This window comes from Erythrolamprus reginae, chromosome 5 (assembly GCF_031021105.1).
Source record: "Erythrolamprus reginae isolate rEryReg1 chromosome 5, rEryReg1.hap1, whole genome shotgun sequence".
Classification (NCBI taxonomy): Eukaryota; Metazoa; Chordata; class Lepidosauria; order Squamata; family Dipsadidae; genus Erythrolamprus; species Erythrolamprus reginae.
This window is the reverse complement of record NC_091954.1, coordinates 57,027,355-57,052,601: the sequence shown is the minus strand read 5'-3', so window position 1 is coordinate 57,052,601 and position 25,247 is coordinate 57,027,355. Positions and strand designations below refer to the sequence as shown.

At 36.5% G+C, this 25,247-nt stretch overlaps 1 protein-coding gene across 1 annotated transcript in view; it reads left to right on the top strand.

Moving 5' to 3' along the window:
- Positions 1–25,247, top strand: part of HABP2 (hyaluronan binding protein 2) — a 38,913-nt gene that overhangs the window by 1,676 nt on the left and 11,990 nt on the right. Inside the window, exons 2-8 of the mRNA XM_070752680.1 lie at positions 12,018–12,057; positions 16,226–16,342; positions 16,572–16,682; positions 19,688–19,804; positions 20,432–20,551; positions 20,934–21,105; positions 22,960–23,054. Of these exons, the coding sequence (XP_070608781.1) occupies positions 12,018–12,057; positions 16,226–16,342; positions 16,572–16,682; positions 19,688–19,804; positions 20,432–20,551; positions 20,934–21,105; positions 22,960–23,054 (772 nt within the window). The remainder of the gene's footprint in view (positions 1–12,017; positions 12,058–16,225; positions 16,343–16,571; positions 16,683–19,687; positions 19,805–20,431; positions 20,552–20,933; positions 21,106–22,959; positions 23,055–25,247) is intronic.

The window sequence follows — 25,247 nt, the reverse complement described above, 5'->3', positions numbered from 1 at the left end:
TCTTGGGGTCCACAAGACTGTAAATGAATTCTTCATTTTGTACTGCACTTCTTCAAAGTATGTAAAAAATGTAATTTTGGGTCATACAGGGAAATACTGCATGCTATGGAGCATCACAATGAAAAGATATTTATTGGAAAAAATGAATATGTATATACAATATATGTATTTATAATATAAGGTATAATATATGCATGAACTAGGTACTGAAAATGGTCTGTTTTTCAAATGTACAAAATTACACAAAAAAATAGTTAGATTGTATTAATCTGTGACACATTTTTTCTTCGCACGTCTTTAAAAAAATGAACAGATGCAAAAATAGGAGAGACTGAACCTGTGGCTAGAAAGGATAGAGAGTGAAATAAAACACGTTGGGACAATGCATACATTTGACATTTGGTATTTAATGTAAATTGAAAATTTATTTATTTATTTGTTTGTTTGTTTGTTTGTTTGTTTGTTTAGTTATTTAGTTATTTAATTGGATTTATATGCCACCCCTCTCCAAGGAGAGTAATGGTTACAACATAGAAATGTGGCTTTAAATAACTAAAAATGAGGCATCATTGAGATTAATTAGGAGAAACATGTAGATGTATAGTAAACCTTCACCCAATTTTAATACGAAGACCTGAATCAAAGACGTACCTTTGAGTGGAACTACATCATAATTGGATATAGACACATATTAAATAATATATTAAAGTTAAAATTTAAAAAAACCCTTGCATAGGATTCAAGCATCTGTTGTGTACACATCTTTTGTTGTGTTGAATTGTAACCTTCAGTCTCCAGAAAGAAGAAGCAAGTTGCCAATTCGGCATTATTCATTGATCAAGGGAACCCCCTATGCTCTTTTTTACAGGACAGGCAAGGGTGTGCCTGAAGCTACAGGATTGCAAAATGTCTTAGCTAGATGCATTACCAAATGTTGAACTGATCTCTTATAGAGGGGAAATTCCTTTCTGACCCCTGAAGGCATTCAGCATATGCCCTGAAGCGTGAGAGTTCTCTTACAGCTAAGTGTCTTCTTAATGGGTTTCCATAAGCTTTAACTTGAGCTATGTAACCTGCCTTCTCAGCACAGATAGCAAAATGTTTGATAATGCAAAAATCTTATGTCAGACTCATAGGAAGGTCTGCCTTGTGAAAATGACTGAAGAGGCTTTGTTGTTCCTGTCTCGAAATCAAATCTGTGCTGAAGAAGAAATCAAGTACGTGTGTTCTCAGTATCACATGAGATAAATGGAGACCTTCAGAATGTTGCATGAGACAGAATTTTAGATTTACCAGTGATACTACTCATAGGAATATAGAACCCATTTTACTTTGGCTCAAACTTCTATCATCGTTTAAAAGATTTAATTCCGTTCTTTATATTTGAGGGGGGGGGGATTCACTAAGCCTTAAACTTGTATGATGTCGAAAGGAAGACAAGGCTTGAAATTCCAGGGGATTGAAATTAAAAATTGCAAAGAAAGATCTTTATGGCTGCATAACTAGAATTGGTGTCACTCTACAACCAGGAAAAGCAAACTTCTTTGGAAAATCATCAAGCAAAAAAAAGGGGGCATCTAAGTAGGTAGCAAATTGTGGAGAAAAGAGGGGGAAGCATCATTTGAACTCCAAGCCAAAACAAATTGGAGATTAATCCCTTCTTGATCAGGGTGAGGAGTGATTGTTGAGAAATTGGGGTCATACTATGTGACTCCTGGCTGCATTTAGATTAGTATTCCCATAACCTAGTGGTTTTCACATGTACTGAATTTTCTTTCCTGGATTTTTTTTTCCAGAGATGGTTATAAATCCTTAGATCTCTTAGATCCAACAATTTAAGAGAAGTCACATTTTTCTCCTACTATTTCCACTCTATTATAAATCTTCTTGCTACAGGATCTCTGATCAACTACAGCAAGGGGAGGGTTAAAAATTGCTGGGAAAAATACTGATTGAAGAAACTGCATCTGTCTTATCTTCTGCTTCATCTGGAGGCTTAAGGGATACTTATGCTGCTCAGGTTTGAATCCAGCAATTCTAGGATTGGGATATCTTGCAAATATGCCTCTATTAGGGAGAATGAATCTATCAAATATAGAGAGAGATCTGTGATGTAATTATTTATATGTAGCGTTGCTATTTTAATTCACTGGTGCTATAAGAAGTAGTGTGAAACCAAAAGATCAAGAGATACATTATTTAATATAGTCTCCTCTAATTGTTTCATTTTCAAGTATTTTCTGACAGCCCAAATGTATGTATATAGTTATGAATGCATTTATTTGCAAATGTAGTAGATACAAATGAACAAACATGGGTTATTTCTAAGTTGTTTTCTGTCTTCCAATATTTTAGGATTTTTTTTAATGTTTGCTAACAATAAAAAGAAAGTTATTCATTTGTTTTTCTGTTTTGGTAGGATAGAAGTAGATGCCACGAACCATATATTATTTCTGTAGTATAGTTTTATACATAATTTCAAAACAGCCAAACTAACATAATTATATAGTAATTGCACTTCAGTTTAAAAAAAAAAAAGGTAGCAAAAAGCAGACACACGTGGGCCAATTTCTGCACTGTAAAGTTTTCATTGTAAGTGTTCAAAAGAATCCATATTCCAAAACAATGCAATTTCACCTAAAAGACTAGTCCTCTATTTCTAAACTACAAGTTTGACTAGAGTGCTACAAATTTTCAGTTGGAAATCATAACCTAAACCAACACTTTAGCTCAGGGGTCCCCAAACTTTTTATACAGGGGGCCAGTTCACTGTCCCTCGGACTGTTGGAGGGCAGAACTATTAAAAAAAACCTATGAACAAATTCCTATGCACACTGCACATACCTTGTTTTAAAGTAAAAAACAAAATGGGAATGTACTATTTAGAGGGGGGAGAAGGTCTGAAATTCATATATGTTTATGTTTTGTTTTTAATTTTCTTTTGTTGACATCTGATTGGTTATACAAGGTTTTCTTGGCTTATGAAAAAGAAAGAAAGAAGGAAGCACTTTGGCATAATGGTTAATAAGTTAGAAATATAATTGGTGTTGCACCTTTTGAAGGAACATTAAGGACGGAATTTAATTAAAAGAAAATGAGTGTAACTGGATGACAAAATTAGAAAAAAAAACTTTTGCAACTTTTTGATTATTGTTATTAGTTACTAACAAAATACAGTACTGCATTTTATTCATGGAAAATTAGATGGTACACTGTGTTGTTTGAATGTATGTTGAGAGAATTTTTTTTAAAAATTATCCCCCCCCAAAACAGTCCTTCCTTCCTCTGTCCCTCCATTCATTTCATTCTTCCTTCCTTCCTTCCTTTTCCCCTCCATTTCTCCTTCCTTCCTTCCCTCCTTCATTCCTCTCCAGTTCTCCTTCCCTCCTCTTTCCTTTTTCTTTCTTTCTCTCTCTCTTTTCCCTGTGCTCTTGTCATTCACCGGCGGGCCAGATAAATGGCCTCAGTGGGCCGCATGTGGCCCGCGGGCCGTAGTTTGGGGACCACTGCTTTAGCTCATTCAGTAACAAAGTCTTCTCTAAGATGTTTTAAGAATCTTGGTTGATTTTGCCTCAACAGTGTTCCCTGGCTACCCTGGAAAAAAATACTATTTGTTCTAATAGTTATCCTTACTATTAGTCACTCTTATCCTATATCTTATATCTTATCCTATATCTTATATCTTCAGTGTATTGTCTGGGGCAAATACAAATAATCAAGAATGCTTGGGAGGGCAATAGAAAGCATTTTCCCCACACTTCAATTATCCAAAGAAAATACTATAAGGAAACTAGTTGTCTCTTTTCAGGGATAAAAGAAGGATTACTGCGGAGAGGGGCGGCATATAAATCCAATAAATAAGTATCCTAGTACAAGTGAATTGTTTCTCCTCAAAGCATTAAAACAGGCACACCCTTTAGAAAGTTGATGCTACAGCTCTGAAGACTGTTCCTCATTATCTATGAATGCATACAATTGCTCAATGCTTAGTTACATTGGCACTCCCAGAAGAAATATGGTTTGTCAACACATGAATACATGTGTTCACATACATACATAAATACATTCATAGAGAACATGAGAGCATACAGCTGATAAACTATTTTGTAATTCAGTGCTTTCAAATGCTTTGCATAGCTCTACTATTAGACCAAGAACTCAGCATACTTCTCCAGAAATTTGTAGCCTGAATATTAGTTTTATTTTTTCAGTGGTAGAAAACATTTTCCAACAATTTTTCAATAATGGGACTTATACCTAAAAAGGGAGAACTAGTTTCCTTATAGTATTTTCTTTGGATAATTGAAGTGCACTGGTAGGATCCTGCCTCTAGCTGAGAGTCATGGGAATTGCCACTTTTACATAAGCCATGCTTTTGAGCCTTCAAAAGGACACTGGATCATAGAAACATAGAAAGATAGAAGTCTGACGGCAGAAAAAGACCTCATGGTCCATCTAGTCTGCCCTTATACTATTTTCTGTATTTTATCTTAGGATGGATATATGTTTATCCCAGGCATGTTTACATTCAGTTACTGTGGATTTATCTACCACGTCTGCTGGAAGTTTGTTCCAAGGATCTACTACTCTTTCAGTAAAATAATATTTTCTCATGTTGCTTTTGATCTTTCCCCCAACTAACTTCAGATTGTGTCCCCTTGTTCTTGTGTTCACTTTCCTATTAAAAACACTTCCCTCCTGAACCTTATTTAACCCTTTAATATATTTAAATGTTTCGATCATGTCCCCCCTTTTCCTTCTGTCCTCCAGACTATACAGATTGAGTTCATTAAGTCTTTCCTGATACGTTTTATGCTTAAGGCCTTCCACCATTCTTGTAGCCCGTATTTGGACCCGTTCAATTTTGTCAATATCTTTTTGTAGGTGAGGTCTCCAGAACTGAACACAGTATTCCAAATGTGGTCTCACCAGCATTCTATATAGCGGGATCATAATCTCCCTCTTCCTGCTTGTTATACCTCTAGCTATGCAGCCAAGCATCCTACTTGCTTTCCCTACCGCCTGACTGCACTGTTCACCCATTTTGAGACTGTCAGAAATCATTACCCCTAAATCCTTTTCTTTTGAAGTATTTGCTAACACAGAACTGCCAATACAATACTCAGATTGAGGATTCCTTTTCCCCAAATGCATTATTTTACATTTGGAAACATTAAACTGCAGTTTCCATTGCTTTGACCATTTATCTAGTAAAGCTAAATCATTTACCATATTACAGACCCTTCCAGGAATATCAACCCTATTGCACACTTTAGAGTCATCGGCAAATAGGCAAACTTTCCCTACCAAACCTTCCCCTATGTCACTCACAAACATATTAAAAAGAATAGGACCCAGAACAGACCCTTGTGGCACACCACTTGTAACCTGACTCTGCTCAGAATACTCGCCATTAACAATAACTCTCTGATGTCTATGCTTCAGCCAGCTGCAAATCCATTGAACTATCCAGGGATTAAGTCCAATCTTCACTAATTTATCTATCAGCTCTTTATGTGGAACCATATCAAAGGCTTTGCTGAAGTCCAGGTAGGCAATATCCACGGCACCACCTTCATCCAACACCTTTGTGACATAGTCAAAGAAATCAATGAGATTAGTCTGACATGATTTGCCTTCAGTAAAGCCCTGCTGATTTGGGTCCAATAAGTTATTGTTTTTTAGGTGCTGATTTATCCTCTTTTTGAGTAGAGTCTCCATCATTTTAACTACAACTGATGTCAAGCTAACTGGCCTGTAGTTACCAGCTTCTTCTCTACTGCCCTTCTTGTGAATAGGCACAACACTGGCCATTCTCCAATCCTCAGGAACTTCTCCTGTTAACAAGGATTGGTTAAACAAATCAGTCAGGGGGGTAGTAATGACAGATCTGAGTTCTTTAAGAACTCTGGGGTGGATGCCATCTGGACCCATTGCCTTATTTATCTTTAATCGTTCAAGTTCTTAAAGATAAATAAGGCAATGGGTCCAGAAATTAAATCACATATTTAATTTCTTAATATCCTTTACAGATTGTTTGTTCTCTTATTGCTGGATGTCAAGAACCTGTATATTGGCAAACTTCATTATATTGGATAAGTCTCCTTCCATCCTCAGTGAAAGAGGATTTAATAATTTGAGAAACATTTTTTTAATAAAAGCAAAGGGATATTAAAACATTGACTTTGGAAAGTTACAAACTAAGGACCAAAATTTGAACTAAGATTTTGAAAAAAATTCCAAGAACCTTTCCTGTAGGAAAATATAGCTGTTTGGAAAAAATAAAGATTTTGAAATCAAGTATAATAATGTGAAATAATGTTGTTGATCAGAAAACTAAGCGACAAGATGGAACTTTAAAAATTGAACAGAGGAAAGCAGAAAGAACTAAATATTATAATTAAAGGAAAAGAGACCCACTAATGCAGAATACAACAAATTATTCTAACAGATCAAATTTAAGAATATTTGGGACTAAATCATTCAAAAGTTATTTTTAAAAGTGTTTATTATTATCAAGACTGCTTCTGAGGGTAGCTGGAATGTAGATTTAAAAATTACAGATTAGAAGAATGATATAGATAAAGATGTTATAATGGATATACAGTGAACCCTCGATCATCGCGAGGGTTCCGTTCCAGGACCCCAAGCGATGATCGATTTTTCGCGAAGTAGCGGTGCGGAAGTAAAAACACCATCTGCGCATGTGCAGATGGTGTTTTTACTTCCACCGCCGCAGCGCATTGCTGGGGAGCGCGCGCGCATTGCTGGGGCCGCTCCCCAGCTGGGGAGCGGATCTGGGGTTTCCCCAAGCGCGCGCGAGTTGCTGGGGCCCGCTTCCCAGCTGGGGAGCGGATCTGGGGTTTCCCCAAGCGCGCGCGCGTTGCCGGCTCCGCTTCCCAGCTGGGAAGCAAAGCTAGGCTGCCCCAAGCTCCCGCGCGTTGCTGGGGCTGCTCCCCAGCTGGGGAGCGGATCTGGGGTTTCCCCAAGCGCGCGCGCGTTGCCGGCTCCGCTTCCCAGCTGGGAAGCAAAGCTAGGCTGCCCCAAGCGCGGCGCGCGTTGCTGGGGCTGCTCCCCAGCTGGGGAGCGGATCTGGGGTTTCCCCAAGCACGCGCGCGTTGCCGGCTCCGCTTCCCAGCTGGGAAGCGAAGCCAGGCTGCCCCAAGCTCGCGCGCGCCGCCCGCCCGCCCCCGCTGTTGCCGGCTCCGCTTCCCAGCTGGGAAGCGAAGCCAGGCTGCCCCAAGCTCGCGCGCGCCGCCCGCCCGCCCACGCTGTTGCCGGCTCCGCTTCCCAGCTGGGAAGCGAAGCCAGGCTGCCCCAAGCTCGCGCGCGCCGCCCGCCCGCCCACGCTGTTGCCGGCTCCGCTTCCCAGCTGGGAAGCGAAGCCAGGCTGCCCCAAGCTCGCGCGCGCCGCCCGCCCGCCCACGCTGTTGCCGGCTCCGCTTCCCAGCTGGGAAGTGGAGCTAGGCTGCCCCAAGCTCGCGCTCCAGCCCACCGCCGCTGGGGTCTTACCGGGGCAAGAGGGGGAAGACCCAGGGAAGCCTCTGCCCGGCGGGGAAACTCCACCATCTACGCATGCGTGGAAGGGCACGCATGCGCAGATGGTGGAGTTTACTTCCGGGTTGAAAACTAGCGAAATAGCCCTTTCGCGATCCTTGAGGACGCGAAACTCGAGGGTTCACTGTACTGTACAGGTAAAACCAGATGTCTTAACAATTAAAAGAGATATACAAATAACAAACTGGAAGAGTGACTTGGCCTTTTTTTCATTTTTCATTTACAAAAGATATATATTAAAGTTTTAAAGTTTTTCTGAGAAGAAACATGGAGACAACCTTGCAATATTTTTTTTAAAGGAATGAAAAGTGAAGTTATTTAATGCAGGTTAATTATTCTGGGTAACTCTTGATTTTTGCTGTGATAATGCTGAAAAATTTGAGAAAGTGACTGTGCTAAAAAGAAAGGAAAAATCTAGTTTATTTGATTAAGATTAAAATATATGGGTTGTTATTTTTGGTAACTCCTAATGAACTTTCATTGATTAGATTTAAATGGTGAAGTTTTTAAAATCTATTTATAAATAAGTAATAATGTGGGATAAAGGGTGGGTTTCTTGTAGTAGTATATCAAAAGGTGATAATGGTCATGATAAAGGGGAAGGGGTTTTTTAATATATAAAATTTCCCCCTTTTTTGGACTTTTATTTCTTTTCTGCCATTTTACTCTTTCATATTTGCTTTAGTTTGCATCATTTTTATCTCTGTCATTGTAAACTTGAATAACATTACTACAAGAAAGGGTAACTGAAATCTGGAAAGTCAAAGAAAGTGTAAATAGCTGCAGATATGACTGTACATAAGAAATGGAATCTTCACCTTGTCACTAAACCAGTTCCAGAAAATCATGATCCATATATTTCTGAAATTCTCTTCTCTTTTTAAATAAGTTATAAAGCAATTGTATCCAGGACTTGAATAAGTATTTCTGATAAATTCAGCAAAATGTATCTATTTGAAACAAAGAGATAGCTCATTCAAATTAGGTAAGATTTCAAGTTTTCCAAGCAACAGAAGTTGCCATTTTTCTCATTCTAGCCACTAGCAAACTTCTTACTCTCCATCATTCCTTCTAAGCTTGACACTTCCATGAAGCACTGCTAGTCCGTTTATGACCTGTTACAAAACAGAATTATATTTATACAAAATAGACTGGTTTCATTCACAAATATGACTAATTTACATTTGCTACAACAGGTATTGCATTGATTTTTAAAGCATTTTGTTAAGAGAGGATTCTGAGCAGATTTCCTAAGGCAAAAAGTGCCTCTGCTTCTCATATACAATTAACAAAGTTAGTTTTTTAATCCTTCTTTTCATTCTTGACCATCAGGAACCAGTGTGAAAAAAAGGATCAGTGCATAATGTGGTACTCACTTCATAAGTCAAGCCCTCCATCTTCTGGCAATGTAGAATATTGCAGCCTAAAGAATAGAGAATAGAATAAAAGGCAGCAGGTTTTTACTTTCATGCTTATATCTCCTTTTGTACCTATTTAATATGACTGTGCAAAGCATTAGATAATAATCTTTTATAAAGTGTGCTGGCGCAAGCAAAGCATCTCTCCTTTAAGCTTTAAAGCAGCTGCATCCTCTGGAAAGCTTAGCAAGCTCATCTGAAGGCTATCTCCTAAAGACAGAAGCATTTTCATAGGGATCACCAAGGAAACACTTTGCATGCATCAATATGTTCTTTGCACATCTCTACAATAGAGTTGACAATGGCTCACAAAATGCTCTGAGTGCATTGAGTATACTGCTAGATGCCCCTGAATTGTGTTAACCCAATAATTAATTTCAATCCCTATGTGTTCCCGGCAGATTAAATATTACAGATGGTGCCAGAAAATAAATCAGTGGAGATAATTGAGATTGAGGGGGGGGGGGGAATCAAAATTAATGAAGCTTAACTTCACCAGTGGCAATATACAACTGGCTTATATTCTGAAAGAGAAGAAAAAGCTGATCAGCAGCAAGAGAGATACACTGTAAATGGGTATTTACAGTGACAAAACCTGAAATACCAGATTTGATATATACTATTATGGAGAAAATCTATGAAATTGCTAATAGTTTACACTAACTTGCTGGCACACAATTCATGTATTCTGAACAATATACTGTACATCCTGCAAAAGAAATGGTCCAATGATGAGCATCCAAGATACCTGGCTGAAATATATTTGCTTTATTAGATTTTTCTTTTACTTCTGTAACCTTGAAATTCCACCCAATTATCAGTTTTAGTGCTAATTAGCCACTTTAGGGATAATTCACACAACGACTTTAAGCAATTTATCTTCTTTGGTGATCCTGGCTATTCCTGAAGCAGACTTGTAAAATTCCAGTTTAGATTTAAGTGATTCAGCAATAAAGCTGGGTTGGTCCTCAGTCTGAACTGCCGCTAGGACTTAACTGGTAGTTTTTGTGGTTCTTGTTCTTCCAACCCATGCAGAGAAGGGAAACCTTGCTGGTCATCTCCTGTGTGAGGAGCCTTCCAAACCCTTTTCTCTCACTACTGATTGACATTATTTTTCTTTAATTTCTGAGATGTTTAAAAACAGGGGTGCATTCACGCACTTTTCCAAGGTTCTCTCACTTGATGCTAAGGCAAACTTACTTTTTTCTACCCCTTTTTTTGACCATCATTGCTGTGACCAGTAATGATTACAGTAAAGCAAAGCAAACAATTGATTCCTTCCTATTTTTTTGGAAGGCACTGCCAACCACTAGATAACATATGTTCCCCAGAATTCATTCGTTCGTTTATTATTCTACCTTATTGCTTTACAAGTAACTCAAAATGGTGACATACATAATATTCTTTGCTCTTCCCATGTTCTCCACAAAACCCTGTAAGATGTGGTGAGCTGAGACACTGGCCTGTTTACACTGTGTTAGGATTGGGTACCAGATTACATCCATCTATTCCTGCACTCAAGAAACACTGAGTAACCTATCCAGGAGATGAAGCAAGCAAAAGTGTGGATCTGTCCAAAATAAAAGACACGAAAAGTGGCAAAAAACAAGCAAAGTGGCAATGTATTAGAAAGTTACTTTTGACAAAACCCTTTTGTTTAGCCCCATAATTCAAAATGATTGTACAACATTATGCTACTTTCTAATAATAATAACAATATAATATTAAATGTAACACAATAGTGTAACACAAATATGAAAGTCACAACAGTAGTTTAAAAATGTCACCCAATATAATAGTTCACAGTTTAACAGCCAAATTTAAACAACTGAGTAGAGCTAACCTAATAAACATAATGTTATTTAATCTTAACCCTTTGCTGAAAGTGTACATTTACATACCTAATTTAAAATATTTGCAGTTAATAGGAAAAAGTAGTTTATAAAAAACTTAAATAAATATGACATTGTTGTTCCTAGTTGAAATGTATATTATTTTTAACTATACTGTGCATTTATTTATTAGTACCCTCGGTGGTGCAGTGGTTAGAGTGCAGTACTGCAAGCTACTTCTGCTAATCACCAGCTGCCAGCAGTTTGTTACATCAAATCTCAGTAGGCTCAAGAAATTGACTCAGGGTTCCTTCCGTCCAAGGTCAGTAAAATGAGGATCTAGATTGTTGGGGAAAATAGGCTTACTCTCTCTGTGTAAACAGTTTAGAACGGGCTGTAAAGCACTGTATATAAGTCTAAATACTATTGCTAATATTATTGCTATTATTTTAAAGGGGATTGAGAGTATTGAAATTGGTTTTTTAAAGGAACTTTATTATTAATAGTAATAACAACGGCACTTAGACTTACTGCTTTGTAGTGTTTTAAAATCCTCTCTAAGCAGTTCACAGAGTCAACGTATTCCCCCCCCCCAACAATATGGCTTTGCATTTTACTGACCTCAGAAGGATGAAAGGATGAATTAACATTGAGACACTCAGAGTTGAACTCCTGGCACTGGAAATGTAGAATTAGTGAGTAATACAGTGTTCCCTCGATTTTCGCGGGGGATGCGTTCTGAGACCGCCCGCGAAAGTCAAATTTCCGCGAAGTAGAGATGCGGAAGTAAATACATTATTTTTGGCTATGAACAGTATCACAAGCCTTCCCTTAACACTTTAAACCCCTAAATTCACAATTTCCCATTCCCTTAGCAACCATTTAGATTATTACTCACCACGTTTATTTATTAAAGTTTATTTTTAAAAGTTATTAAAGGTGGACGAAAGTTTGGCAATGACATATTATGTCATCGGGCGGGAAAAACCATGGTATAGGGGAAAAAACACAAAGTATTTTTTAATTAATATTTTTGAAAAACCATGGTATAGACTTTCCGCAAAGTTTGAACCCGTGAAAATTGAGGGAACACTGTACTGCACTCTAACTATTGTGCTACCATAGCTCTTGGTTGACAGAAAGCATTTATATCTGATTTGTCTTATACAGCATTACTAAATCTCCTCTCTCTCTCTCTTTATCATTTCAGCAATCTGGGATTATATCATCATGGTTCAGCCAACAACCTGGTAAACCGTGTGCTTTTTAATGTGTTCTTTGTGACAAATACTTCATAATATTTACAGTGTTAAAATACTGAAGGAATAATCAGGACCATGTGACCCTTTTAGAGATCCTTTTGCTTTGAAAAGAATTCCAATGAAAGTGTTTTCTGTGCATGCAATATATGCTACACTAAATTTGGCAAAACATGAGTGTCTCAGAGCTATGAACATTTGGCTTATAGCATCTAGCTCTAATTTTATTGTTCAAGAACTTTAACTCATACTTGTCTTTAAGTAGATAAGCAAGTCTATGATTCCTGTATGATGACTTGTATGACGTCATATAAAAAAATTAAATCTCCAGCTAAAAACACTTTTGGTTAGAAATCCTCCCCAATACCTACCACAGAACCTATTTCAGGAATAAGGTGATCTTGAATATTGAAGTAGTTGTTAATTTATCATCAACAGATTATGAGATTTTCTTTGCTTCCTATTATAGAATGATTAATTCTATAATTAATTCAAAAGGGACAATCTTTTTGAGTTTTGAATTTAAAGCAACTTTCCATCATGGCAACACAAGATCTGCAAAAAATAAAAAATTGATCAAAAGCTATTAGTACTAAATATTAGAAAAGGGCTTTTTAAAAGATAACTGTGAAGAAGTTAAACTTACCGGTTGCTAGAAATATCAGATACCAGGCAAAATCCATTTTGAACCTACATACATTCATATTTAGGTCACAATTTTCTCAAATAATGAAGGAAAGATGGCAAGCAGATATAATGATATAATATAAATCCTATATTAGGATTGTTATGGTCTTCTGCCCAGTAGAATCCCTACTGATGCTTAATCTTCACTTGGATTCAGAATTGATAAAAATTTTATGACTGCCAAGTAGATATTTTTGCAATTACTCCATATGGCACCTGAGAACACATGGTAAGCTTTAGTTTGGCTGCTCTTCTGATAAATATAGAAGTAATTTTTATCATGCCACAAAACATGTTTTGGAAGAAAGTATTGCATGGATATGATAATTAAATTACTAGTTGTATCATTCAAATATTTGTATAATAAACAAGATGGTTAGTTTTATTTTACATACCAGATGATTACGTTTTTATATTGCCAAATCCTGAAAAAGTATATAATGTGCATATGATCAATCCTTTAATCAAGATAGATATTGAATATAGGGTCAAATTTATAATCATGTACAGTACATATCAGTATACCAAGTGGTTGATGAAGAATTATAATTGATCAGTTATGATCAGGTAGGACAGTACAACAAGCTGACTTCTATTATTTCCACATAAATCCTGGAGCAAGCATAGCAGACATTTTGTCCTAAGCAGGCTTTGAAAAAAGTCTAAAAAGTCTAAATCAAATGACTAAAAAATGGTCATAAACATCAATAGCAAAAGGAATAACACTTGCAAGCTATCTTGAAAGAGATGTTTTGAATAGATCTTGGTGGTTAATATAATGTCACGATTCCTAATACTTGATTAGGAACAATGAACAAACTGAGCTAACAATAATCATAAGAAGATATCCATGGACACGATAGGGCATTGAGAAACTATAAAGATGGCTCTCATACAACCAAAATAGATTTTATTGTTTAGAAATTAAAAGGGGGGAACTCTTTATTTCTTTTGTACAATATTTGACACAGAGGAGGGAAAAGTACATAAAAAGCCAAAGATACCTTTAGTACTACAAAGTGTAATAAATAAACAGAAAAGTTCTAACTTTTGCAAAATAATCCCACATACGGTCCAGTTGAAATGCAAGCTCCTTTCCCTTTTCATTACCTTGCATTAAACTATATTTGCTCATGGAGACAATGGCCCTATCTTGGAATGAGTTCCTTATCTCTCCGCCTGGTGTGCAGCCCTGCAGCACTTTCATATTGCAAAGGCTTGACTCTTGAGAAATAATGAGTGAATAAAAGAAGTCTTGACTTGACATAACGATAAATGAGGTGAAACTTTTTTTTTTCCGTCAAGAAACCAGTTTTGGTCCATAGAAAAAAGAAGTTTCTATTTTAATATGGAATATAAAGCATTCATTGTACAAAAAGTATTTTTCATCAGAAGCAAAGGAAGAACAAAGATAAAGGCAGCAATCGAATGAATGAGTTGAGAAAACTAAGATAATGTGGTTGATAAGCAGTTCAAGGCGGCACATTGTTCACCAGGCCATTGGCCCAGCCCTAGGGGAGAGCTTTTAAAAGTATCCCTGTATGCATTTTCACTCTGCTCATTACCATACCTGCTCTTTGAAACTCACCAGTGGTTCCAACAAACCACACTGACACCTGCCGGAAAGAGCGGATGACCCATCTTAATCAACTACTTCTGTGAAAAGTCTATGGAAACAACTGTGTCCCATCTTTACTTTGCTATTCAGAAAGCTATTTGTCAATGGGTATCCTGAGAGCCATTGCTATGAACAAAGATCTGTTTCTGTGCACTGGAAATGTGGCACCATGATCAAAGTTAAGGAGAATCTCCTACTTGTTTCCTTTGTTCATGAATATGTCCCTTCTCTTATACGGCTACTAACACCAGAATAATTACCTGTACTTTATCCAGTACTAGTTTGATTGTGATGAAATGATTCCAGCAGCGCTCAGAATGGAATCGGAATTTTGAAGCACTCTATTTACTTTTAACAAGGCATTTCTCCTACCTCGAAGACCATAACAAATGTTGCAAGCACATCACAGTATTATATAGTCCATAGACATCAAGGGGGAAAATAAACTGTCTTATAAAAAGATTTTGAACAATGCCAGTTTGGATTAAAAGTTGAGATACAGTCCTGAAACAACAATAGACAGAACATTTGTCATTGACTATGTTTAGAATGTAGACTCCCAAAATAGATTATGTATTATTCCTGTGTGTGTGTATATATTAATTTTTTAAAAGAAATTTTAAGCATTTTCCCATATTTGTTTAAATATCATTATGAGTTCTTTCTGTAAAAGTTTTTTTTTGTATCTGAGATATAGTAACAGAGATTTCAGAAGATCAATTGGCAAATGCATCTAATGTCTATGTATGTGTATAGGAGAAAATATCTACATTCACATGAACTTAACACCAAGAATTATTCTCAATTATTTTTTATTGTGTTGTGAGACGCCCCGAGTCTACGGAGAGGAGCGGCATACAAATCTAATAAATAATAATAATAATAATAAAGTTGACATGAAAATCATTAAAATCATACACATTCTTCATCAAGAATCTATTGGACGATCCAGTTTACTATTCTGTCCATAATATAAGCTACATTAATATAAGCTACATTACAACGAGCACACAAAGCTGATTAAAAGACAAACACAATTCAAGATATGAAAACAAAATATTGCAGCAATATTTGTGTCAAGGAAGCTGGTGCATTAGAGTTTCTGTTATTTACTTTGTTGTGTAATATCAGCTTTTTCATCTATCTGCAATGACAATCAGTTAAATACAACTTCCATAACAATATGAAGAGTGCCATTCAAAGAGTACAGCCAGGGGTGGGCTGCTGCCCGGACGGAGGGGAACGCAATGGGGTAGCGAAAATGGAGCTCCACTGCAGAGCACCCAATTTGCACTGAAAGATGTTGAAATAAAATGCAGGGTGTGCTGCATAAGCCACACCCACAGTGTGGTAGTAAAATTTTTGGTAGCCCTTCACTGAGTTCAACATATTAGGTTCATGGCTTTTAGTGTGTGTAATTTTTTAATATAAATATATGATAGGATTGTATTCGTAACCATACCTTCAAAATATTATACAATCTACACCAAGTCATTGCCTCATATTTAAACTCTTTCTAAAAACTGTTGTGAAAATAAAATGAATTAAAGATCAATTAATGATCCGGACCATATCTTCACAGGTGATAGTTATTTGAAATTTCATTTCCTGTTGCTGTTTATTATATTTATGTCCCATCTTCCTTCTGGGGGCTCAAAATATGTCCCCATGCTGTTTTGTTTTCTGCAGTACATTACACAAAGAATTAGGAATGTGCTGATAATCACCATTTTTATTCTATAAAGCTGTCTAGTTTAATTTCACCAAATCAATCATTATTTGCTACTCTAAACAACTTTGAAATGCTACTTTCCATTCATGTTATAGTCTGTTTTGTTTCTAATGTATCTGCAGACTCTGCTGATGACTATGATGATGAATACAACACCGATTATGTAGAGCCAGCGGAGACTGAAATCAGTTATAGTTTCTTTGACTCTGATTGGATTTATGAATTCTTCACTCATGATGGTACTTTCTTATACTATTATAAGATGGAGAAGCAGAATATGGGAAGTGAAAGAAAGGAATGAATCTTTAGCTAAATGTAGAACTGGGGAAAGTTGAAAACTCTCTACCGCTTTATAAATCTGCCATTGCAGTCAAACGTCAGTATTCTGGGTGAAAACCCTTTCAATAAAAATTGGTAAAGATTTAAAAATTGAAACAATTAATCTTCACATTTATTTCTCTGTGCTAGTAAATCCCTGCCAGACAAACCCATGCCAGAATAATGGAATATGTAACAGAAACAGAAACAGCTATATGTGTTCCTGCCCTGAACCATACACAGGATCAAAGTGTGATCGTGGTAAGATACATACATTATTACATAAAGCTGAAAAATGTAGATACTATTATAAATTATACAGCTTACAATTATAAAATAGATTTATTTACATTGCATTCTAAAAGTCAGCTGGAAATTTGCAAGGACTTTCCTGTTTAAAACTATAATTTTAATTTCTATATTACTTTATCACTTTAATTGGGTTGCCCCATTAAAATTCATTATAATTTCCAATCATGAATACACACAAGAAATTGTATGCATATTTTGTTGAATATATTTCTTTCTAAAAAAAAATCTGGACAAGGAGAATTCAAACATATGCAAAGGTGAGATCCTAACCTGAATGGAAAAGTCTCATTTTGTATGCTAGGATTCACACACACACACACACACACACACACACATACATATATATATATTAATTTTGACTTTAAGATATATACTGTATATATGTAGATTGTTCTGCGTTCGGGTTTTGCACCGTGTAATATTTTGAGTGTCTATGCGACGTTTCGGTGAAATCATATTCACCATCATCATATATATAATATGTTTTTTGCTGAATTTTTAAAATTAAGGGAAACTAGGATGGCACCATTTCAGCCTTGTTCTGGCCTCATCAGCTAGCCACACCCTTATATATACAGTATATGTTTTTAATGTCGGATCACCCTGGTATATTGAAGGAATGTCACAGCTCCTTTTTGCCTCTAGGCCCAACCCAGGGCCATTTCAAGGCAGTTAATTTATTCATAGCCGACAACTATATTCTGTATAGATATGTATACGTACATATATATATGTTTGTATGTATCACATATTTTTATACCAGGGTGATCCGACATAAAAAACATATATATATTATATTTTATATATATCACATGTTTTTGCTGAATTTATAAAATTAAGGATAGCACTATTTCGGCTTTGTTCTGGCCTCATCAGCTATCCATACCCTTACTGGGATTTGACCCTGGGGCTTCTGCCTTGTAAGGCAGAGAATTAACCTCTAGGCCACCAGATCTGACCCCTTCAGCTTTGTACCAGGGAGGGGATATATTCATGCAATAATTCTGAAAACCAAGGCAGATTTAAGTATAGATGATAAGAAAAATTAGTTTACCACAAGGGGAAAAAAAGTCAAAATTAATCTCCTAGGGTTAGAGGTAAAATATACTCACAAAAATGGAAATTATCCTGTGTGTTCAAAAGATTGTCAATTTCCATTTTGAGGCAATGGAATATTGAAGTGATACTTGAGAAAGAGATTAAGTCATGAAATAGAATAAAATATAATTTAAAATATTAGCTTCAAATCTGAGTGTTATTTCACCAATGACAAAAAAAAGTTTGGAATGTAGCAGAAGAAGGAAAATATAACTTACTACAATTATCCAAGCTTAAAAACAAGTTACTAAATTGAATATCTTTTGTTTAAGTTAAACACAGTTAATATCAATCTATATAATTATAACAGTATAGAAATTAAATAGTATTTAGAATTGAATATTTGTGAATAATTGCTTTAAAACAAATGCTGAAGTATATTGTATAAAATATTGCATTTGTAAATATTAACCAATGTTAGTCAAATCAAAATGATAATGGAGCACTTCAGAAATTATTCAAAACCTTACTAAAATGTTACAAAATTAGGTACATAATGGAACCTGTTGATAGATAATTAGTGAAATAAAATTGAAATTAATCTCATAAATGAAGTACCTATATATTGGTTCAAAATAGATACAAGAAATAAGTAATGTATATTAGCATGATTAATTATGAGGATGTAATAGTGTCATCAAGTGAGTTTATTTTTAAAAAATTAAGGAAGACATTTCATAAAATTATTTAATTATATCTATGAATTTATGAACCACTTCATAAAACATGAAAAGATTCTAAAGTCATAGTGGTACACCAATACAGTGCAGTCATATAAATCAGTTGTTTACTAAATGAAGGCATGAAATTGTAGCTATAATAATATTAAATAAATTTATTAAAAATGTCAGGCCATGTGCAAACTAAGGATTCCCAGCCAGTACATTATTAAATTAAGCAGTTTTTAAATACAATACTATTAAAACATATTTTAATAGTTAGATTTACCTTTATTATTTACATTTGACATCCGTAAAGCATTTGACTGCTTAGAATGGGTTTCTCCAAATTGTAGTAGGGTAAGGGCATTTATAGGTGCAAAGTACAGTATAACAACCCAATCTCAGCCCCACTAGGTAGGCAGAACATGGAATCAATTTCAGGTTATCCAAAACTACTTTTATTAAGATTTGCTATAGTAACAGAAACTTGTTCTGGGATTTAAAAAAAAATTTTTTTAGCACTTTTTGCTTAGGTAATGATACCTACTGGTACATCATGCTCACTTTTGCATCTGTAATGCCAGAAAAGATGTAAATGATCATGACTGCCATAAAGGAACATAAAATTTCACTGTTCAAAACAACTGTATAATGATATAAATAAAAACAAAATTAATTACTTGACTGTGAAATATCTGCATCTAGCTTTTTTTTTTTTTTGCCTCCAAATATTCTTGTATTGCAGATTCCAGACCTTGACCATCCTAGCTTGGAGTTCTAGGATTTCCCAATTTAAAATATTTTCTTTTTTATATGCTGTCTTGTGATACTGTTTCAAACCCCATTGCAACTTAGTGATAGAAAAATTAATACTAAATAGAAATTTTGTTACAATATGAAGATAAGGCATACAAATTTATATTATTTATGTGTAGAGGAAATATTAAAATACACTGTATTGGTATTTATAGTGCTGTAATGTTGCTTTCCCCCCCCTCCAAGTTTATACAGGAGGATGAAAGAATAGGAATTGTATAATTATTTACCATTTTACTCTGTAACTGTAATTTTCACCAGGAATTGCACTTTTGTGTATATCCATTGTACTACATAAAATATGTTTTTAGGAAATATCCAAAACTTGAAAAATCTACCTAAATTTCCTGTTCTTGTTTCTGTTGTTGTATGCCATAGTGAAAAATACATGCCAAAGAATCAACTGCAATCAAGGAGAATGTCTGATTATCTTAAGAGCGCCTTATTATCAATGCAGTTGTAGATACCCATATAAACCACCATTATGTAGAAAAGGTAAGACAAATTATTGTTGTCATACTAGCAATCAATTTTTATGATTTGGTCTACTGCTGTTCTATGGATTAGAATCACAACTGGATTTCTCCAAATCAGGACTGTCAAACTTGCGGATCATGGGACGGATGTGTCATGAACTGGCTAAGCCAATACCCTGTTTAGTGAAATGGGAAAAAGTCACGATACATCACGTGATGCAGCTGTGTGATGATGCGAGTTTGACACTCCTGCACAATTATCCTCTGAAATCAAAAACTTTTCACTCTAAAGTTGTTTCTTAACTTATTTCTTAGATGCAAACAATGGTCAGGACAGACTGCCAGGACAGTTATTTTAATGGGCCTAGATTGGGGACACTTTGGATTTTCCCATATTAAATCCACTTATCCTTCTAGGTACTTGCGTATGAAAATATCCGCTCAAGATAGCCTGCATGGAGTTATTTGAAGTGCTAATGAGCCCATAGACAGAGCAAAAGTTATTTAGGAGATTTTAGAAGTAATTCCTCTTACCTTTTTGTTTGTGTAGATAAAAAGTGTCCTTGAATGAATAGCTTCTTACATTGTTTGAACAAGCTATCAATCTCATTTAAATACAATATTCTAATTAATTCTTGAATACTAGCATCCTCAGCTTGTCAACCAAATCCTTGTAAAAATGGAGGCATCTGTCAGAGGCATCGTTTAAGGTATAAATTCAGCTGCAACTGCCCTGAAGGTTTCAGAGGAAAAGTTTGTGAACTAGGTAAGAGAATTCTCTGTGTTTTGCAGTGGTAGTGTGACTACAACAGAGATCATGGTGAATAAATTGACCTTTGATTTTTTTTTTAATGATATGTTAGTAATTCATGAAAAACTAATTAATATTCTTTGGATTGTACACTTTTACATATAAAATTGATTTAGCCCCATTTTGATCATCATTGTCATTAAAAAGTAATTCAAAATATCCAATTTATGTATTTTTTGATAACATCTAAATTCGCTGGAATGCAGATTCTTGTGAAACATCATTCTCAGATTCTATGTGGGTTCATGTATCTAAGAATGAAGAGTAGGGGGGGAAATGCCAGAGCAGGCCAAAATAAAACAAAAAGATCTTTCAAAACATGACAATCTTGTTGTAGGGAATGAAGACTGCTTTGAAGAAAATGGCCACACATACAGAGGAAATGTTAGCCAAACTATCCTCCAGAAAAGATGCCTTCACTGGAACTCTCATTTTCTTTTGGACAGTAGTTATAACACATTTATGGAACATGCTGACTATTATGGCCTTGGTGATCATAACTTCTGCAGGTATTCCATGTATATAAGAAAGCACAATTCCAAGAATATCATTCTTATTTATATTCCCATTTCAAATCAAATACAGTAATACCTCATCTTACGAACTTAATTGGTTCCAGGATGAGGTTCGTAAGGTGAAAAGTTTGTAAGATGAAACAATGTTTCCCATAGGAATCAATGGAAAAGCCAATAATGCGTGCAAGCCGATTAGGAAAATCCAAAACATTAAGGCTTAAAAAAAAAAAAGCTGCCGGCAGACGAAGCTGAGGCGAACGGAGTGGGGGGAGGGAAACCCATGGAGATCCAGAGGGGAGAATGGTGCAAGACAGGGTGGGGAAAAACGGGAGGAACCCATGGAGATCCAGAGGGGAGAATGGTGCAAGACAGGGTGGGAAAAAATGGGAGGAACCCATGGAGATCCAGAGGGGAGAATGGTGCAGGACAGGGTGGGGAAAAACGGGGGAAACCCATGGAGATCCAGAGGGGAGAATGGTGCAAGACAGGGTGGGAAAAAACGGGGGAAACCCATGGAGATCCAGAGGGGAGAATGGTGCAAGACAGGGTGGGAAAAAACGGGGGAAACCCATGGAGATCCAGAGGGGAGAATGGGGCAGGACAGGGTGGGAAAAAATGGGAGGAACCCATGGAGATCCAGAGGGGAGAATGGGACAGGACAGGGTGGGGAAAAACGGGAGGAACCCATGGAGATCCAGAGGGGAGAATGGTGCAAGACAGGGTGGGAAAAAACGGGGGAAACCCATGGAGATCCAGAGGGGAGAATGGTGCAGGACAGGGTGCGAAAAAACGGGGGAAACCCATGGAGATCCAGAGGGGAGAATGGGGCAGGACAGGGTGGGGAAAAATGGGGGAAACCCATGGAGATCCAGAGGGGAGAATGGTGCAGGACAGGGTGGGGGGAAACGGGGGAAACCCATGGAGATCCAGAGGGGAGAATGGTGCAAGACAGGGTGGGAAAAAATGGGAGGAACTCAAGTCTGGAGGCGGGGCATCCCAGTGGCCGGCAGCAGGTTCGTAAGGTGAAAAAAGTTCGTAAGAAGAGGCAAAAAAATTCCGAACCCTGGGTTCGTATCTTGAAAAGTTCGTATGACAAGGGGTTCGTATCATGAGGTACCACTGTATTACTAAATAATGAATAGTCATTGGCTGCATTCTGAGAACATCTTCAATTCAGCCATTAATAAAGCTTTCTTACCCAAAAAATAAGTCATAAAGTAGTCACTTACAAAATGACAGACATTACCACTTTCTAGTCTCCTAGGCTGCTCTGCATTTTTCCTTTTCTCCTTTTTCTAAAATTTAATTTTAAGAATGGATGCTAAGCCTGCCAGTTTGCAATTTCATTTAAAATCAGTTGAGACCCCAAAAGAAACTGATGATTGACAAGTGAGGATTCCTTGACACCAGATTCTATACTCCTATGTCAGTAAAAACAGGTTGGGTTGTACCTGTTAGCAGTAATAAAATAACAGTACAATAGATTATTACAATTAATTCATTCTTATTTACAGAAAAATATCAGAAATATTTGATTTCACCATAGAAATAATTTCTACTTTGGGTAATGCTTTGGATGCCCAAATACTTTCTTAAAGAATGAATGTTGACAGCATGTCTACAAAAGCATAAAAATTAAGCTTAGGCATTGGCACAATATTATTACTGGGTAAGCACAATAAACTGAAAATATGCCATTATTAATCACGTGTGTCTTCTTGGTTTCTGAACTTGATATTTCAATGTGAACATTGTTCAGTTCCACCACTTATCAGATCTTCAATTAATAATGTCTTTTCTGAAGATCCATTCTTCTGACAGGTGACTCTTGAAACTTCTCTCCTTTAGGAATCCAGATGGTGATGACAAACCCTGGTGCTTTGTCAATGTGAATAACAAATTGAAGTGGGATTTCTGTGATGTCCTCCCATGCTTGTCAACAGGTAGAATAAATAATAATAACATGGTGTATGTTCAGTGTAACATTAATTTAGTATGGCATTAATTTAGATTGGCAATCACTGTAGATTTTGTGCCATCCATCTACCTCAAGAGCACAGCTTACATGATGCCCAAGACTTTAATGATACTGGAAGATTTTTCATTTGTAAAGCATCAAAAAGTATACCAAATAAACAAAGTATCTAAGATGTCTATTACTAGGAGATATTAAAGAAGATGATTTTTTAAAAAAAATGAATTATGCAATGTAAAAAAAATTATGCATGATTCTTACAATGCAATTATTTCTTTATTTGATGCTGCAGTATTTTTTTTTTTTGCATGGAACTATTTCTAAACAGAAGATTTTAAATAATATTTTAGCAAACTAGCAAGAAGAAATGATTTCCCTTTGGGCCAAATCAATTGTGTTGAAATTATGTTCAAATATGTTGAAATCCATTGTAGTAGACCTACTAGAGTGTGACTGAAAAAATCCAGATGAGAGTTATAGATAAAAAGGTTTTAACTAACGTTATTAAAAGTCTTTTTGTCTTTAACTGAGCAAAATGGCACATCACAGGGCAACAATTTGTTAACCAGGTTTCTTCAAATGGGCTAAATTACAGAATGTGACCAAAATCTAGGATTTTGCTGTTGCTATGTCTCCATTTTTAACATTCTGAGGGTCTTTCCCAGCCTGTCTTGCATTGCCTCTTCTTTCCCATAGATCCCTGCCTGATGGAAATGGAAGAATAGAGAAAGAAAAGGAAAAGACAGGGGGAAGGAAAGAAGGAATGAAGGGAGAGAGGGAGGGAGGGACAAAAGAAGGGAAGAAAAGGAGAAAGGATCCCCTCTGCATCCTTCCTAGTCCATCTACTCCTGTATGCATTTCACTGACCCATACCAGCCACTGCACTGCTTTCTCACACAGCTTTTCCAATCCATGTAGCACTTCTTGCACAGATCCACACACCCTTCCTGATCTGACCCACACCCACACATACCTTTCTGGTCCACACCACCCCCAATGCCTTCCTTGACCCGTGCAATATTTCTACTGTATCTCCACAACTACATGCCTTCCTTAACTCATTCAGCACCATTTGGTTTTACTTCCCAATCTGAACCCCACTCCACCTTCCCTGGCCTGCACAATACCTTTTGCATATTCCCAAACAATTAAAGGCACTTTCCCTCTCCCTCTCCTCATGCACAATCGCCAACTATTGAGCACCTTTTATACATTCCCATGGCTCCAATATAGCCTTCTGGATCTCTTCCATCCTTCTACATGTCATACCCAATGGCACAACACCTGTCACCCATTTTCATTCCCCCTTCTCAACCTAGGTCAGCCACTCAGATGCCTTCTCTGACCCATATGGTGTCTTGAGTGCATACCTTTCCTAACCCAGTAAGCACCTCTTATACAGCCCACATACTATTTGGACCCATCTGGCAGCAGCAATTTGCTTGCGTGCTCAACTTTGACTTGGAACTCCCTGCTGGCTTTCCCAACTTACAAGCTTCCCACAAGCAAAGTAAATAGGAAAGTTGACATAAATTCTAGGGAAGAAAAGAATGGAGAGAGTGTGAGAGAAGGGAGGGAAGGAAGGAAGGAAAGAAAAATGAGGGAGAAGGAAACTCAATGGGGAAGCAGACAAGAAAAAAGTTGTTCTCAATTTTCTTTGTTCATCAAAGGTCATTCTGTTTCTCTATTTTGGTAAGCAGACATCTCTGAAACAATGACCCAATGAGACATGAGTAATCTAATCCAACCAATAATTCTTACATAGTGACTGTCTGGATTTTTAAAGCTAAGATTTTATGTAATATTTATTTGTTTGCTTGTTCGCTTGCTTGCTTGCTTGCTTGCTTGCTTGCTTGCTTGCTTGCTTGCTTGCTTGCTTGCTTGCTTGCTTGCTTGCTTGCTTGCTTGCTTGCTGTTTGTTTCTTTGTTTGTTTGTTCGTTCGTTCATTCATTCATTTGTTCATTTGTTTTTTTTAACATATTTCTATCCATTGTAATCATAAAAGGGTTTTAATGCTTTACATCACTATAATATCTTCCTTACATATTATTGTTCACATTTTAGGACCAATGGATGAATGTAAAACATATTCAAGTTAAGCGAGTCATCATTTTGTTAGTGATCCTCCAAACTAACATTTGTTAATACCATATTTATGAT